Raw genomic sequence first — 14404 nt, forward strand, 5'->3', positions numbered from 1 at the left:
TCATCAGGTGGTTGAGTTTGTGAGAAAAAGAGCACCAACTGTAATTTTATTTTTGATAACCCCATTGATAAATTTCATTCATATGTTCCCATTTATATTTCGGTAGGCCGAAATGAGAGGATCGAGATAAAAAAAAAAAAAATGTAAGAGTTGTCAAGTGGCGCTGATTTCACAGTTTCCCACAATGTTGTAATAAAAGGACACATTTGTAAAGTTATGTCAATTTATAAATGGGACAGTGAACGTAATTGGCGTGTCAACATGCTGTGATGGTATCAGTCATATCCTTAACATATTTAACAGCAGGCCTCCATCTGACTTCATTTTTACACTCATTTCTCAAATGACATGTATAAGACAATGTTCTGCATACTACTGACAGTCAACTGCAAAGTATTATCATTCTTCCTTGAATACAAATTCTTATTACTCTCTGTAGATATTGTTTTGCTGTGTCTAAAACGTGAGGTCCAATGCCTTAATCCCTCTTCATTGAAAAGATCTAATTGTAAACTGCAAACTTTTATGGTGAGAAATGTCACCTTATTAGAATATTCTAGGTTATTGTGCTGTGGTCACATGAATTTCTTATTGTTTAGGCCCCATCAGTTATGAGCCAGGTAGTGCACCACACCTTCGAAAGAGCTGCAACCCCCCTTGAATGATCTCTCTGTAGAAGGGGGTGAAACATTGAGTTCCAATAAATTCGTCTGTGGCATAACAGCCAAGAATGTTTTAATAAGTGTGAAAAGATTCCATTAGCTTGTGTAACACTGTACAGTATTTGAATAATTGCTATTCCCTATGGTGGGTTACAGCTTGCTATTAATACTTATGGAACCAGCCTGTCATTTGCCTCAGTACAAGACTGAATATGTAATGACTTCCTTGTTTCACCTCATCACATCATTGTCACCAATGGCAATTAGGTGATTACTGTAGAAGCAATAAATTTTTCATCAGAAACTTCTGTTTTTACACTTTCAGTTGTTTTACATCAGATCACATTTAGGACACTTTCCAGTTTTTAAATACCACGGAATACCAAAAATGTGTGTTGACACTCAAAATTCACAAAAAAATGTTCACAGCAGTAAACAACCATGACAGTTTCTGACTGGCAGTCATTCCAAGTGTCTCATGAGCACTTAAAGTAACTGTGCTATGACATGCCTCATTTTGTCTGTCTGCCAATGGAGCCTTGAATAAGTTACCCTCTCCCCAAGCCCACCCTGCCCCCACCCCACCCTACCACCCAGCCACACTTCCATCTCATGAAATGAAATGTTTTGCTAGATCCATAACCTGGTTCTAACACCCAAACCTCCAGGTTTTTTTAAATCAACTAAATTTATTCATATCTGGTGCTAGCTTCATTTCAGTAATGTCATGAAGTGCTGTGTGATGTCACATATGTGCGAACAGAACACTGAAACTGTTTATTTTGTCTCTGAGTTAGTTCTTGGAACGTAGGCTGTGGTGACACTTACCTTTAGTTTAGCCTGAGGTCTAGGTTAGGTTGGAAGTTAAGTTTGATCATGAATCAGCAAAGTGATATGAAAGGTTTAAGAAATAATTTTTTCTAAATGTTAACTATTACTCCAGTGTTTTTCACTAAATATTAGGTAATTATTTGGTATGTAAGTTCTTTTAAGAGTCTTATAAACATGTAATGTTTCTTGTGTACTTTGTGCCTTTAAATTGTTTCTGAAATTGGTGTTGCCCATTTCTGCTTGATGTATATATAAATTGAGTGCATCTCATTTTTGGAGGTGGCTTATAGTGTTTGGTAGTATTCTTGAGTGTAATGTATCAACTGTTTCTAGGAAAGTGTTTGTATTTGAAACTGTTAATACATAAAATAGTAAAATAATATGTTCAGTTTTAATGGTAATTCTGTTGAGCCATGAGGTGATAAAAACTACTTCGTTGATCTGGAATAATGTGTCTTAGTGACAATATTCATGTAGTCCAAGTTGACACACAACGAGGTGGCTGATGGAAGTGGCTGTAAAAGGTTCTACCATTTATGGTCATTTGTAACAGCCAGCATACCAAGTGTCAGCTTGGACTGTGCAAATAATACATAGACTGTGAGGTAATAAATTATAATGCTCCATATCTCACATTGATGCAATAAGTGACAATTCTTTCTTCAGGTGGAGGCCTGCTGATAGGTGCCACATTCTCAGTCCTGTTTTTCAGAAGTAAGTTACAGATGAAATGTAAAAAGTATATGTTTAAAATAAGATTATTGTATACTACCAAGCCTGTTACATCTAAAATTACATTCTAGTTTATGAGAAGTATAATAAAAATAAGAGAAGTCCAACAGAGGTAGCAGAAAAATTGTTTTATTACGGATGGCAGCACTGCTTCCTGTAATTTGCACAAGATGACATACTGCTGTAGTCAGCTGTAAGTCACTTAAAAGAAAAGTACAGCCCTTAGGGTGTTAGTGCCATACAGTTCCACAACAAAGTTATAACTTTCTATACTGCATTGTGATCATCGTGAAACTGGTAAGAGTTAACGAACACTTCAGAATGTGAAAGACGTCAATGGATCGCCTTTCCTCACCTGCACTACCAAACAAGAAATTCTAACTTGGCTGCACATTGCAGAATGAGTGCAAACCGGTGTGCAAGAGCAGAAAAGGACCTTCTCTCAGTTTATTTTTGTTTGGAGAGTGCTGTCATTGTTGATGTCTGCTTTGACAGCAGAAAGTATAGTTATGTATCCAGTAGAAACAGGAAGTAAGACTATTATAAAGATTTTGTTTACTGCATAGTTATATGCTTCAGTATCTGTGCATGATTGGGGAAACTGATGGAATCCTTACAGGGAAGCTTTTGTGAATCCATTGTAGAGTCCAAATGTTTATATAAGTGACTTTAATTCCTTCCCGAAATTGAATGAATATATATGTGATCAGGCTTATAAACAGTATTGTGGCTCATGATGGATGAGAGGGCAAATTCCACTTTCCTACAATCCTTAAACAAAAAAAAAAAGGTTGAAGCAGGGCTGATAAGATATATGGAATTTATTTGTGATGTGCAAAAGTAACTATAACATTCATAAAATAACTGTCTTTTACTCTTTGCTTTAACACCAATGTTCCTTTATAGTGAGGAACGAAAACAGATTTTCTGTGGGTATTTCACAAATAAGTAACAACCAAAAAAATAAAAACAAAAGGGGGAGGGAGCAAGATTATTGACAGATAATCAGTAAGCAAGACTTTATCATCAGGTGTAACAATTCAAATTGTAGTAGTACCCCCCCTCTCCCTGTTTCTTACTTAGCCCTTTTCAGTATATTTAATTATCAGTGTAGAAAAAAAGAAAAAAATTAAGTTTGTTTTATGTGATAACCATTGTTGAAGTAGATTTTTCTAGGTCTTCCTGCTTATTGATGTGTGCTGAATGGAATTTTAAAACATGTTGCAGATGTACAGCTGTTGTAGTAATTCTAATGACTTATTGGTCTCAATACAAGAATCTACAAAGATAAAGTTTTAGCAGATGTTACCACATAATGCTGTGTTGGTGCAGCATTAGGGTGTTAAAATGTTAGCAGTTATCCTATATCCCCAATAGTTTTCTTGGGACATGCATTCCCATTCATTTCAGACATTCAACTATAGCATATAGAATTCCTTGGCAATTACTGGTTTGTTGAATCTATAAAGAAAATGAATTTAGAAAATTAAGATTGGAAAGCATGAAGCCATTATTGGGCAAGTGCAAGAACCAAACAGTTCATCCTTTAAAGAAAAATGGAATCTTGAATGACTCAGATGATGCTTTTGTCACCAGTAATAATAATAATAATAATAATAATAATAATAATAATAATAAACCCCGTGGAGGCCCGGGAAAAGAATAGGCCTCCGGTATGTTCTGCCAGTCGTAAAAGGCGACGAAAAGAACAAACCACTAATAGGGCTAACCCCCCTTTTAGTGTGATTACTTGGTTCAGGACAGAACTAAAGAAGCCTCGGACAAGTGCCGTCATGGTCGGGGACGACGCTTGAACCCTATGCCCGCCCACAATGGTAACGACACTGCTAGCCAACTGGAAAAGGATTTAAATCCGGATAGAGGTGTTTTGCAGGATATGCTTCCTGCAACCACCCTAGAAGGAAAACAAAGACAGAGGATGAGATGGTCAGATGAAGTTAATCGACACCTCATGTTCTGTTATTACCAAGCAACAAACCTAGGAACCAACACAACTGGATACAGATTACAAGTATACACAACATTTATTACCAGATACCCGGAATTAAAATTTTTAACAGAACAACGACTAGCTGATCAGATCCGTGTAATAATCAAAAATAACAGGATACCCCAGTCAGAATTAGAAAACATCAAACAACAAGTACAACAAATACTGGAACAAAATAATGTGCAATCAGAAGAGGAAGAAAACACGGTAATGGACTCAAACATCCCAGAGCAAACAAACAAAGACCAACACGCATCAATTAAACAGTCAGAGGAAAACGAAATCTTAAGACAGCCACCAGAACAAGCACAAATAGGACACGAAGAGACACATGTGTTAGATATAGAAGAGAAATTTCAGCTGACATATATAGAATACAAAGACACAAATACAGACATTAGACCATTCTTGCATAGACCGCCAAATAACCCACAAGTCGAAACAACAATAAAAACTATCAACACAATCATACACAACAAAATAAATGAAAACACAACTATGGAAGAGTTACAACTACTGGTTTATATAGGAGCACTCACTACACTAAATATACACACTAGGCAGAGATCAGAACAAACCAACACACAGAAGAAACGCGCAAAACCAGCATGGCAACACAGGTTACAGATCAGAATAGAAAAACTGAGAAAAGACATCGGACAGCTAACACAATTTATAAGAAATGAAATATCAGACAAAAAACGAAAAAGGTTAGGTAAAATCTCACAACAAGAAGCAATAGAGCAATTAGATGAAAAAAAGCAGAAATTGCAAGCATTGGCCAAACGACTTAGAAGATACAAAAAAAGTGCAAATAGAAGGAAACAAAACCAAACATTCAACACAAACCAAAAGAGATTTTACCAAACAATGGATAACACACACATTAAAATAGACAATCCACCAAACATAACAGACATGGAACACTTCTGGAGCAGCATATGGTCAAACCCGGTACAACATAACAGGCATGCACGGTGTATACAAGCAGAAACAGACACATACAAGATGATACCACAAATGCCTGAAGTGATAATTTTGCAACATGAAGTCACCCGAGCAATTAATTCTACACACAATTGGAAAGCACCTGGAAATGATAAAATAGCAAATTACTGGCTAAAGAAGTTCACCTCAACACATTCACATCTAACTAAATTATTTAACAGTTACATTGCAGACCCATACACATTCCCTGATACACTTGCACATGGAATAACCTATCTGAAACCTAAAGATCAAGCAGACACAGCAAACCCAGCTAAATATCGCCCCATAACATGCCTACCAACAATATACAAAATATTAACTTCAGTCATCACACAGAAATTAATGACACATACAACACAGAACAAAATTATAAATGAAGAACAAAAAGGCTGCTGCAAAGGAGCACGAGGATGTAAAGAGCAACTGATAATAGATACAGAGGTGACATATCAAGCTAAAACTAAACAAAGGTCCCTACACTACGCATACATTGATTACCAAAAAGCCTTTGATAGTGTACCCCACTCATGGTTACTGCAGATTTTGGAAATATACAAAGTAGATCCTAAATTGATACAGTTTCTAAACACAGTAATGAAAAACTGGAAAACCACACTTAATATCCAAACAAATTCAGATAATATCACATCACAGCCAATACAGATTAAGCGTGGAATATACGAAGGAGACTCATTAAGTCCTTTCTGGTTCTGTCTTGCTCTGAACCCACTATCCAACATGCTAAATAATACAAATTATGGATACAATATTACTGGAACATACCCACACAAAATCACACATTTGCTATACATGGATGATCTAAAACTACTGGCAGCAACAACTCAACCAATTACTAAAGATAACAGAAGTATTCAGCAATGATATAAATATGGCTTTTGGAACAGACAAATGTAAGAAAAATAGCATAGTCAAGGGCAAACACACTAAACAAGAAGATTACATATTGGATAACCACAGCGACTGCATAGAAGCGATGGAAAAAACATATGCCTATAAATACCTAGGATACAGACAAAAAATAGGAATAGATAATACAAATATTAAAGAAGAACTAAAAGAAAAATATAGACAAAGACTAACAAAAATACTGAAAACAGAATTGACAGCAAGAAACAAGACAAAAGCTATAAATACTTATGCTATACCAGTATTGACCTACTCATTTGGAGTAGTGAAATGGAGTGACACAGACCTAGAAGCACTCAATACACTTACACGATCACAATGCCACAAATATAGAATACATCACATACATTCAGCAACAGAAAGATTCACATTAAGCAGAAAGGAAGGTGGAAGGGGATTTATAGATATAAAAAACCTACATTATGGACAGGTAGACAATTTAAGAAAATTCTTTCTAGAACGAGCAGAAACTAGCAAAATACACAAAGCAATCACTCATATAAATACATCAGCTACACCATTGCAATTTCATAACCACTTCTACAACCCTTTAGATCACATAACATCAACAGATACAAAGAAAGTAAATTGGAAAAAGAAAACACTACACGGCAAGCACCCGTATCATCTAACACAGCCACACATAGATCAAGACGCATCCAACACATGGCTAAGAAAAGGCAATATATACAGTGAGACGGAAGGATTCATGATTGCATTATAGGATCAAACAATAAACACCAGATATTACAGCAAGCATATTATTAAAGATCCCAATACCACAACAGATAAATGCAGACTTTGCAAACAACAAATAGAAACAGTAGATCACATCACAAGCGGATGTACAATACTAGCAAATACAGAATACCCCAGAAGACATGACAATGTAGCAAAAATAATACATCAACAACTTGCCATAAAACATAAACTAATAAAACAACACGTTCCCACATACAAGTACACACCACAAAATGTACTGGAGAATGATGAATACAAATTATACTGGAACAGAACGATTATAACAGATAAAACAACACCACATAACAAACCTGACATCATACTCACCAATAAAAAGAAGAAATTAACACAACTAATTGAAATATCCATACCCAACACAACAAATATACAGAAGAAAACAGGAGAAAAAATTGAAAAATACATCCAACTGGCTGAGGAAGTCAAGGACATGTGGCATCAGGATAAAGTCGACATTATCCCAATTATACTATCAACTACAGGAGTCATACCTCACAATATTCACCAGTACATTAATGCAATACAGCTACATCCAAACATATATATACAACTACAAAAATCTGTAATTATTGATACATGTTCATTACCCGAAAGTTCCTAAATGCAATATAACATATACCATACAGTTACAAGGAAGTCACGCTTGACCGAGGTCCGCGTCACGTTCCATTTTTAACCAGACTTAAGTCTGAGAAAAAAAAAGTCAAAAAGATGATAATAATAATAATAATGTGTGTTGTTGTTGTGGTCTTCAGTCCCGACACTGGTTTGATGCAGCTCTCCATGCTACTCTATCCTGTGCAAGCTTCTTCATCTCCCAGTACCTACTGCAACCTACATCCTGCTGAATCTGCTTAGTGTATTCATCTCTTGGTCTCCCCCCTACGATTTCTACCCTCTACGCTACCCTCCAATACTAAATTGGTGATCCCTTGATGCCTCAGAACATGTCCTACCAACCAATCCCTTCTTCTGGTCAAGTTGTGCCACAAACTTCTCTTCTCCCCAATCCTATTCAATACTTCCTCATTAGTTATGTGATCCACCCATCTAATCTTCAGCATTCTTCTGTAGCACCACATTTCGAAAGCTTCTAACATGGCTACACTCCATACAAATACTTTCAGAAATGACTTCCTGACACTTAAATCTATACTCGATGTTAACAAATTTCTCTTCTTCATAATCGCTTTCCTTGCCATTGCCAGTCTACATTTTATATCCTCTCTACTTCGACTATCATCAGTTATTTTGCTCCCCAAATAGCAAAACTCCTTTACCACTTTAAGTGTCTCATTTCCTAATCTAATTCCCTCAGCATCACCCGACTTAATTTGACTACATTTCATTATCCTCGTTTTGCTTTTGTTGATGTTCATCTTATACCCTCCTTTCAAGACACTGTCCATTCCGTTCAACTGCTCTTCCAAGTTCTTTGCTGTCTCTGACAGAATTACAATGTCATCGGCGAACCTCAAAGTTTTTATTTCTTCTACATGGATTTTAATACCTACTCCAAATTTTTCTTTTGTTTCCTTTACTGCTTGCTCAATATACAGATTGAATAGCATCAGGGAGAGGCTACAACCCTGTCTTACTCCCTTCCCAACCACTGCTTCCCTTTCATGTCCCTCGACTCTTATAACTGCCATCTGGTTTCTGTACAAATTGTAAATAGCCTTTCGCTCCCTGTATTTTACCCCTGCCACCTTTAGAATTTGAAAGAGAGTATTCCAGTCAACATTGTCAAAAGCTTTCTCTAAGTCTACAAATGCTAGAAACGTAGGTTTGCCTTTCCTTAATCTTTCTTCTAAGATAAGTCGTAAGGTCAGTATTGCCTCACGTGTTCCAGTATTTCTACGGAATCCAAACTGATCTTCCCCGAGGTCGGCTTCTACTAGTTTTTCCATTCGTCTGTAAAGAATTCGTGTTAGTATTTTGCAGCTGTGGCTTATTAAACTGATTGTTCGGTAATTTTCACATCTGTCAACACCTGCTTTCTTTGGGATTGGAATTATTATATTCTTCTTGAAGTCTGAGGGTATTTCGCCTGTTTCATACATCTTGCTCACCAGATGGTAGAGTTTTGTCAGGACTGGCTCTCCCAAGGCTGTCAGTAGTTCCAATGGAATGTTGTCCTCTCCGGGAGCCTTGTTTTGACTCAGGTCTTTCAGTGCTCTGTCAAACTCTTCATGCAGTATCGCATCTCCCATTTCATCTTCATCTACATCCTCTTCCATTTCCATAATATAGTCCTCAAGTACATCGCCCTTGTATAGACGCTCTATATACTCCTTCCACCTTTCTGCTTTCCCTTCTTTGCTTAGAACTGGGTTTCCATCTGAGCTCTTGATATTCGTACAAGTGGCTCTCTTTTCTCCAAAGGTCACTTTAATTTTCCTGTAGGCAGTATCTATCTTACCCCTAGTGAGATAAGCTTCTACATCCTAAAATTTGTCCTCTAGCCATCCCTGCTTATCCATTTTGCACTTTCTGTCGATCTCATTTTTGAGACGTTTGTATTCCTTTTTGCCTGCTTCATTTACTGCATTTTTATATTTTCTCCTTTCATCAATTAAATTCAATATTTCTTGTTACCCAAGGATTTCTACTAGCCCTCGTCTTTTTACCTACTTGATCCTCTGCTGCCTTCACTACTTCATCCCTCAAAGCTACCCATTCTTCTTCTACTGTATTTCTTTCCCCCATTCCTGTCCATTGATCTCTTATGCTCTTCCTGAAACTCTGTACAACCTCTGGTTCTTTCAGTTTATCCAGGTCCCATCTCCTTAAATTCCCACCTTTTTGCAGTTTCTTCAGTTTTAATCTACAGGTCATAACCAATAGATTGTGGTCAGAGTCCACATCTGCCCCTGGAAATGTCTTACAATTTAAAACCTGGTTCCTAAATGTCTGTCTTACCATTATATAATCTATCTGATACCGTTTAGTATCTCCAGGGTTCTTCCATGTATACAACCTTCTATCATGATTCTTAAACCAAGTGTTAGCTATGATTAAGTTGTGCTCAGTGCAAAATTCTACCAGGCCGCTTCCTCTTTCATTTCTTAGCCCCAGTCCATATTCACCTACTACGTTTCCTTCTCTCCCTTATCCTACACTCGAATTCCAGTCACCCATGACTATTAAATTTTCGTCTCCCTTCACTATCTGAATAATTTCTTTTATTTCATCATACATTTCTTCAATTTCTTCATCATCTGCAGAGCTAGTTGGCATATAAACTTGTACTGCTGTAGTAGGTGTGGGCTTCGTATCTATCTTGGCCACAATAATGCGTTCACTATGCTGTTTGTAGTATCTTACCCGCACTCCTGTTTTCTTATTCATTATTAAACCTACTCCTGCATTACCCCTATTTGACTTTGTGTTTATAACCCTGTAGTCACCTGACCAGAAGTCTTGTTCCTCCTGCCACCGAACTTCACTAATTCCCACTATATCTAACTTTAACCTATCCATTTCCCTTTTTAAATTTTCGAACCTACCTGCCCGATTAAGGGATATGACATTCTACGATCCGAACCGTAGAATGCCAGTTTTGTTTCTCCTGATAACGACATCCTCTTGAGTAGTCCCCGCCCGGAGATCCGAATGGGGGACTATTTTCCCTCCGGAATATTTTACCCAAGAGGACGCCATCATCATTTAATCATACAGTAAAGCTGCATGCCCTCGGGAAAAATTACGGCCGTAGTTTCCCCTTGCTTTCAGCCGTTCGCAGTACCAGCACAGCAAGGCCGATTTGGTTATTGTTACAAGGCCAGATCAGTCAATCATCCAGACTGTTGCCCTTGCAACTACTGAAAAGGCTGCTGCCCCTCTTCAGGAACCACACGTTTGTCTGGCCTCTCAACAGATACCCCTCCTCTGTGGTTGTACCTGCGGTACGGCTATCTGTATCGCTGAGGCACTCAAGCCTCCCCACCAACGGCAAGGTACATGGTTCATGGGGGGGGGGGGGGGGGGGGATAATAATAATAATAATAATAATAATAAACACAAATAGAACACGAAGAGACACACGTGTTAGATATAGAAGAGAAATTTCAGCTGACATATATAGAATACAAAGACACAAATACAGACATTAGACCATTCTTGCATAGACCGCCAAATAACCCACAAGTCGAAACAGCATTAAAAACTATCAACACAATTATACACAACAAAATCAATGAAAACACAACTATGGAAGAGTTACAACTACTGGTTTATACAGGAGCACTCACTACACTAAATATACACACTGGGCAGAGATCAGAACCAACCAACACACAGAAGAAACCCACAAAACCAGCATGGCAACACAGGCTACAGATCAGAATAGAAAAACTGAGAAAAGACATCGGACAGCTAACACAATTTATAAGAAATGAAATGTCAGAAAAAAAATCGAAAAAGGTTAGGTAAAATCTCACAAGAAGTGATAGAGCAATTAGATGAAAAGAAGCAGAAATTACAAGCATTGGCCAAACGACTTAGAAGATAAAAAAAAAAGTGAAAATAGAAGGAAACAAAACCAAACATTCAACACAAACCAAAAGAAATTTTACCAGACAATAGATAACACACACAAAAAATAGACAATCCACCAAGCATAACAGACATGGAACACTTCTGGAGCAACAAATGATCAAACCCGGTACAACATAACAGGCATGCACGTTGGATACAAGCAGAAACAGACACATACAACATGATACCGCGGATGCCTGAAGTGATAGTTTTGCAACATGAAGTCACCCAAGCAATTAATTCTACTCACAATTGGAAAGCCCCTGGAAAAGATAAAATAGCAAATTTCTGGCTAAAGAAGTTCACCTCAACACATTCACAACTAACTAAATTATTTAACAGTTACATTGCAGACCCATACACATTCCCTGATACACTTACACATGGAATAACTTATCTGAAACCTAAAGATCAAGCAGACACAGCAAACCCAGCTAAATATCGCCCCATAACATGCCTACCAACAATATACAAAATATTAACTCCAGTCATTACACAGAAATTAATGACACATACAACACAGAACAAAATTATAAATGAAGAACAAAAAGGCTGTTGCAAAGGAGCACGAGGATGTAAAGAGCAACTGATAATTGATGCAGAGGTGACATATCAAGCTAAAACTAAACAAAGGTCGCTACACTACGCATACATTGATTACCAAAAAGCTTTTGATAGTGTACCCCACTCATGGATACTACAAATATTGGAAATATACAAAGTAGATCCTAAATTGATACAGATCCTAAACATAGTAATGAAAAATTGGAATACCACACTTAATATCAAACAAATTCAAATAATATCACATCACAGCCAATACAGATTAAGCGTGGAATATACCAAGGAGACTCATTAAGTCCTTTCTGGTTCTGCCTTGCTCTGTACCCACTATCCAACATGCCAAATAATACAAATTATGGATACAATATTACTGGAACATACCCACACAAAATCACACATTTGCTATACATGGATGATCTAAAACTACTGGCAGCAACAACTCAACCAATTACTAAAGATAACAGAAGTATTCAGTAATGATATAAATATGGCTTTTGGAACAGACAAATGTAAGAAAAATAGCATAGTCAAGGGACAACACACTAAACAAGAACATTACATATTGGATAACCACAGCGACTGCATAGAAGCGATGGAAAAAACAGATGCCTATAAATATCTAGGATACAGACAAAAAATAGGAATAGATAATACAAATATTAAAGAAGAACTAAAAGAAAAATATAGACAAAGACTAACAAAAATACTGAAAAAAGAATTGACAGCAAGAAACAAGACAAAAGCTATAAATACTTATGCTATACCAGTATTGACCTACTCATTTGGAGTAGTGAAATGGAGTGACACAGACCTAGAAGCACTCAATACACTTACACGATCACAATGCCACAAATATAGAATACATCACATACATTCAGCAACAGAAAGATTCACATTAAGCAGAAAGGAAGGTGGAAGGGGATTTATAGATATAAAAAACCTACATTATGGACAGGTAGACAATTTAAGAAAATTCTTTCTAGAACGAGCAGAAACTAGCAAAATACACAAAGCAATCACTCATATAAATACATCAGCTACACCATTGCAATTTCATAACCACTTCTACAACCCTTTAGATCACATAACATCAACAGATACAAAGAAAGTAAATTGGAAAAAGAAAACACTACACGGCAAGCACCCGTATCATCTAACACAGCCACACATAGATCAAGACGCATCCAACACATGGCTAAGAAACGGCAATATATACAGTGAGACGGAAGGATTCATGATTGCATTATAGGATCAAACAATAAACACCAGATATTACAGCAAGCATATTATTAAAGATCCCAATACCACAACAGATAAATGCAGACTTTGCAAACAACAAATAGAAACAGTAGATCACATCACAAGCGGATGTACAATACTAGCAAATACAGAATACCCCAGAAGACATGACAATGTAGCAAAAATAATACATCAACAACTTGCCATAAAACATAAACTAATTAAACAACACGTTCCCACATACAAGTACACACCACAAAATGTACTGGAGAATGATGAATACAAATTATACTGGAACAGAACGATTATAACAGATAAAACAACACCACATAACAAACCTGACATCATACTCACCAATAAAAAGAAGAAATTAACACAACTAATTGAAATATCCATACCCAACACAACAAATATACAGAAGAAAACAGGAGAAAAAATTGAAAAATACATCCAACTGGCTGAGGAAGTCAAGGGCATGTGGCATCAGGATAAAGTTGACATTATACCAATTATACTATCAACTACAGGAGTCATACCTCACAATATTCACCAGTACATCAATGCAATACAGCTACATCCAAACATATATATACAACTACAAAAATCTGTAATTATTGATACATGTTCAATTACCCGAAAGTTCCTAAATGCAATATAACATATACCATACAGTTACAAGGAAGTCACGCTTGACCGAGGTCCGCGTCACGTTCCATTTTTAACCATACTTAAGTCTGAGAAAAAAAAGTCAATAATAATAATAATAATAATAATAATAATAATAATAATAATGTAAATTTCGGGTACAATGAAGATAGAATTTGATCCTATTCTACTTAAAATGTGGTTAAACATTTGTTGCAGAGTTTCACAGTTAGTTCAACTGTCATATAGCTTAATGGTTCATACCATACTTTTCTACAGGACTATTATATTACTTGCTTTGTGGTCAGGAATATTTATCAGCCTTGGTCGGATTCTAAACTCTTGTCAGTATGTGAGAAGCATTCTACTTTCTTAATTTTTATGAATAAACATCTGAGTGCCTTTCGCCATAAACTAGCGCTAGCCTAAACCGTGGGAAAACATGTACTGCATCACACTACCTTCACTAAATTTTAATTCCATCATGACGTTCTCAAGTAAATTT

The 14404-nt window shown here is 36.6% G+C and overlaps 1 protein-coding gene across 1 annotated transcript in view; it reads left to right on the forward strand.

Moving 5' to 3' along the window:
* The window catches only part of LOC126175028 (MICOS complex subunit MIC10-like), a 34410-nt gene that overhangs the window by 773 nt on the left and 19233 nt on the right, over positions 1-14404 (forward strand). Inside the window, exon 2 of the mRNA XM_049921530.1 lies at positions 2160-2207. Within this exon, the coding sequence (XP_049777487.1) occupies positions 2160-2207 (48 nt within the window). The remainder of the gene's footprint in view (positions 1-2159; positions 2208-14404) is intronic.

Source organism: Schistocerca cancellata, chromosome 3 (assembly GCF_023864275.1).
Source record: "Schistocerca cancellata isolate TAMUIC-IGC-003103 chromosome 3, iqSchCanc2.1, whole genome shotgun sequence".
NCBI classification, from domain to species: domain Eukaryota; kingdom Metazoa; phylum Arthropoda; class Insecta; order Orthoptera; family Acrididae; genus Schistocerca; species Schistocerca cancellata.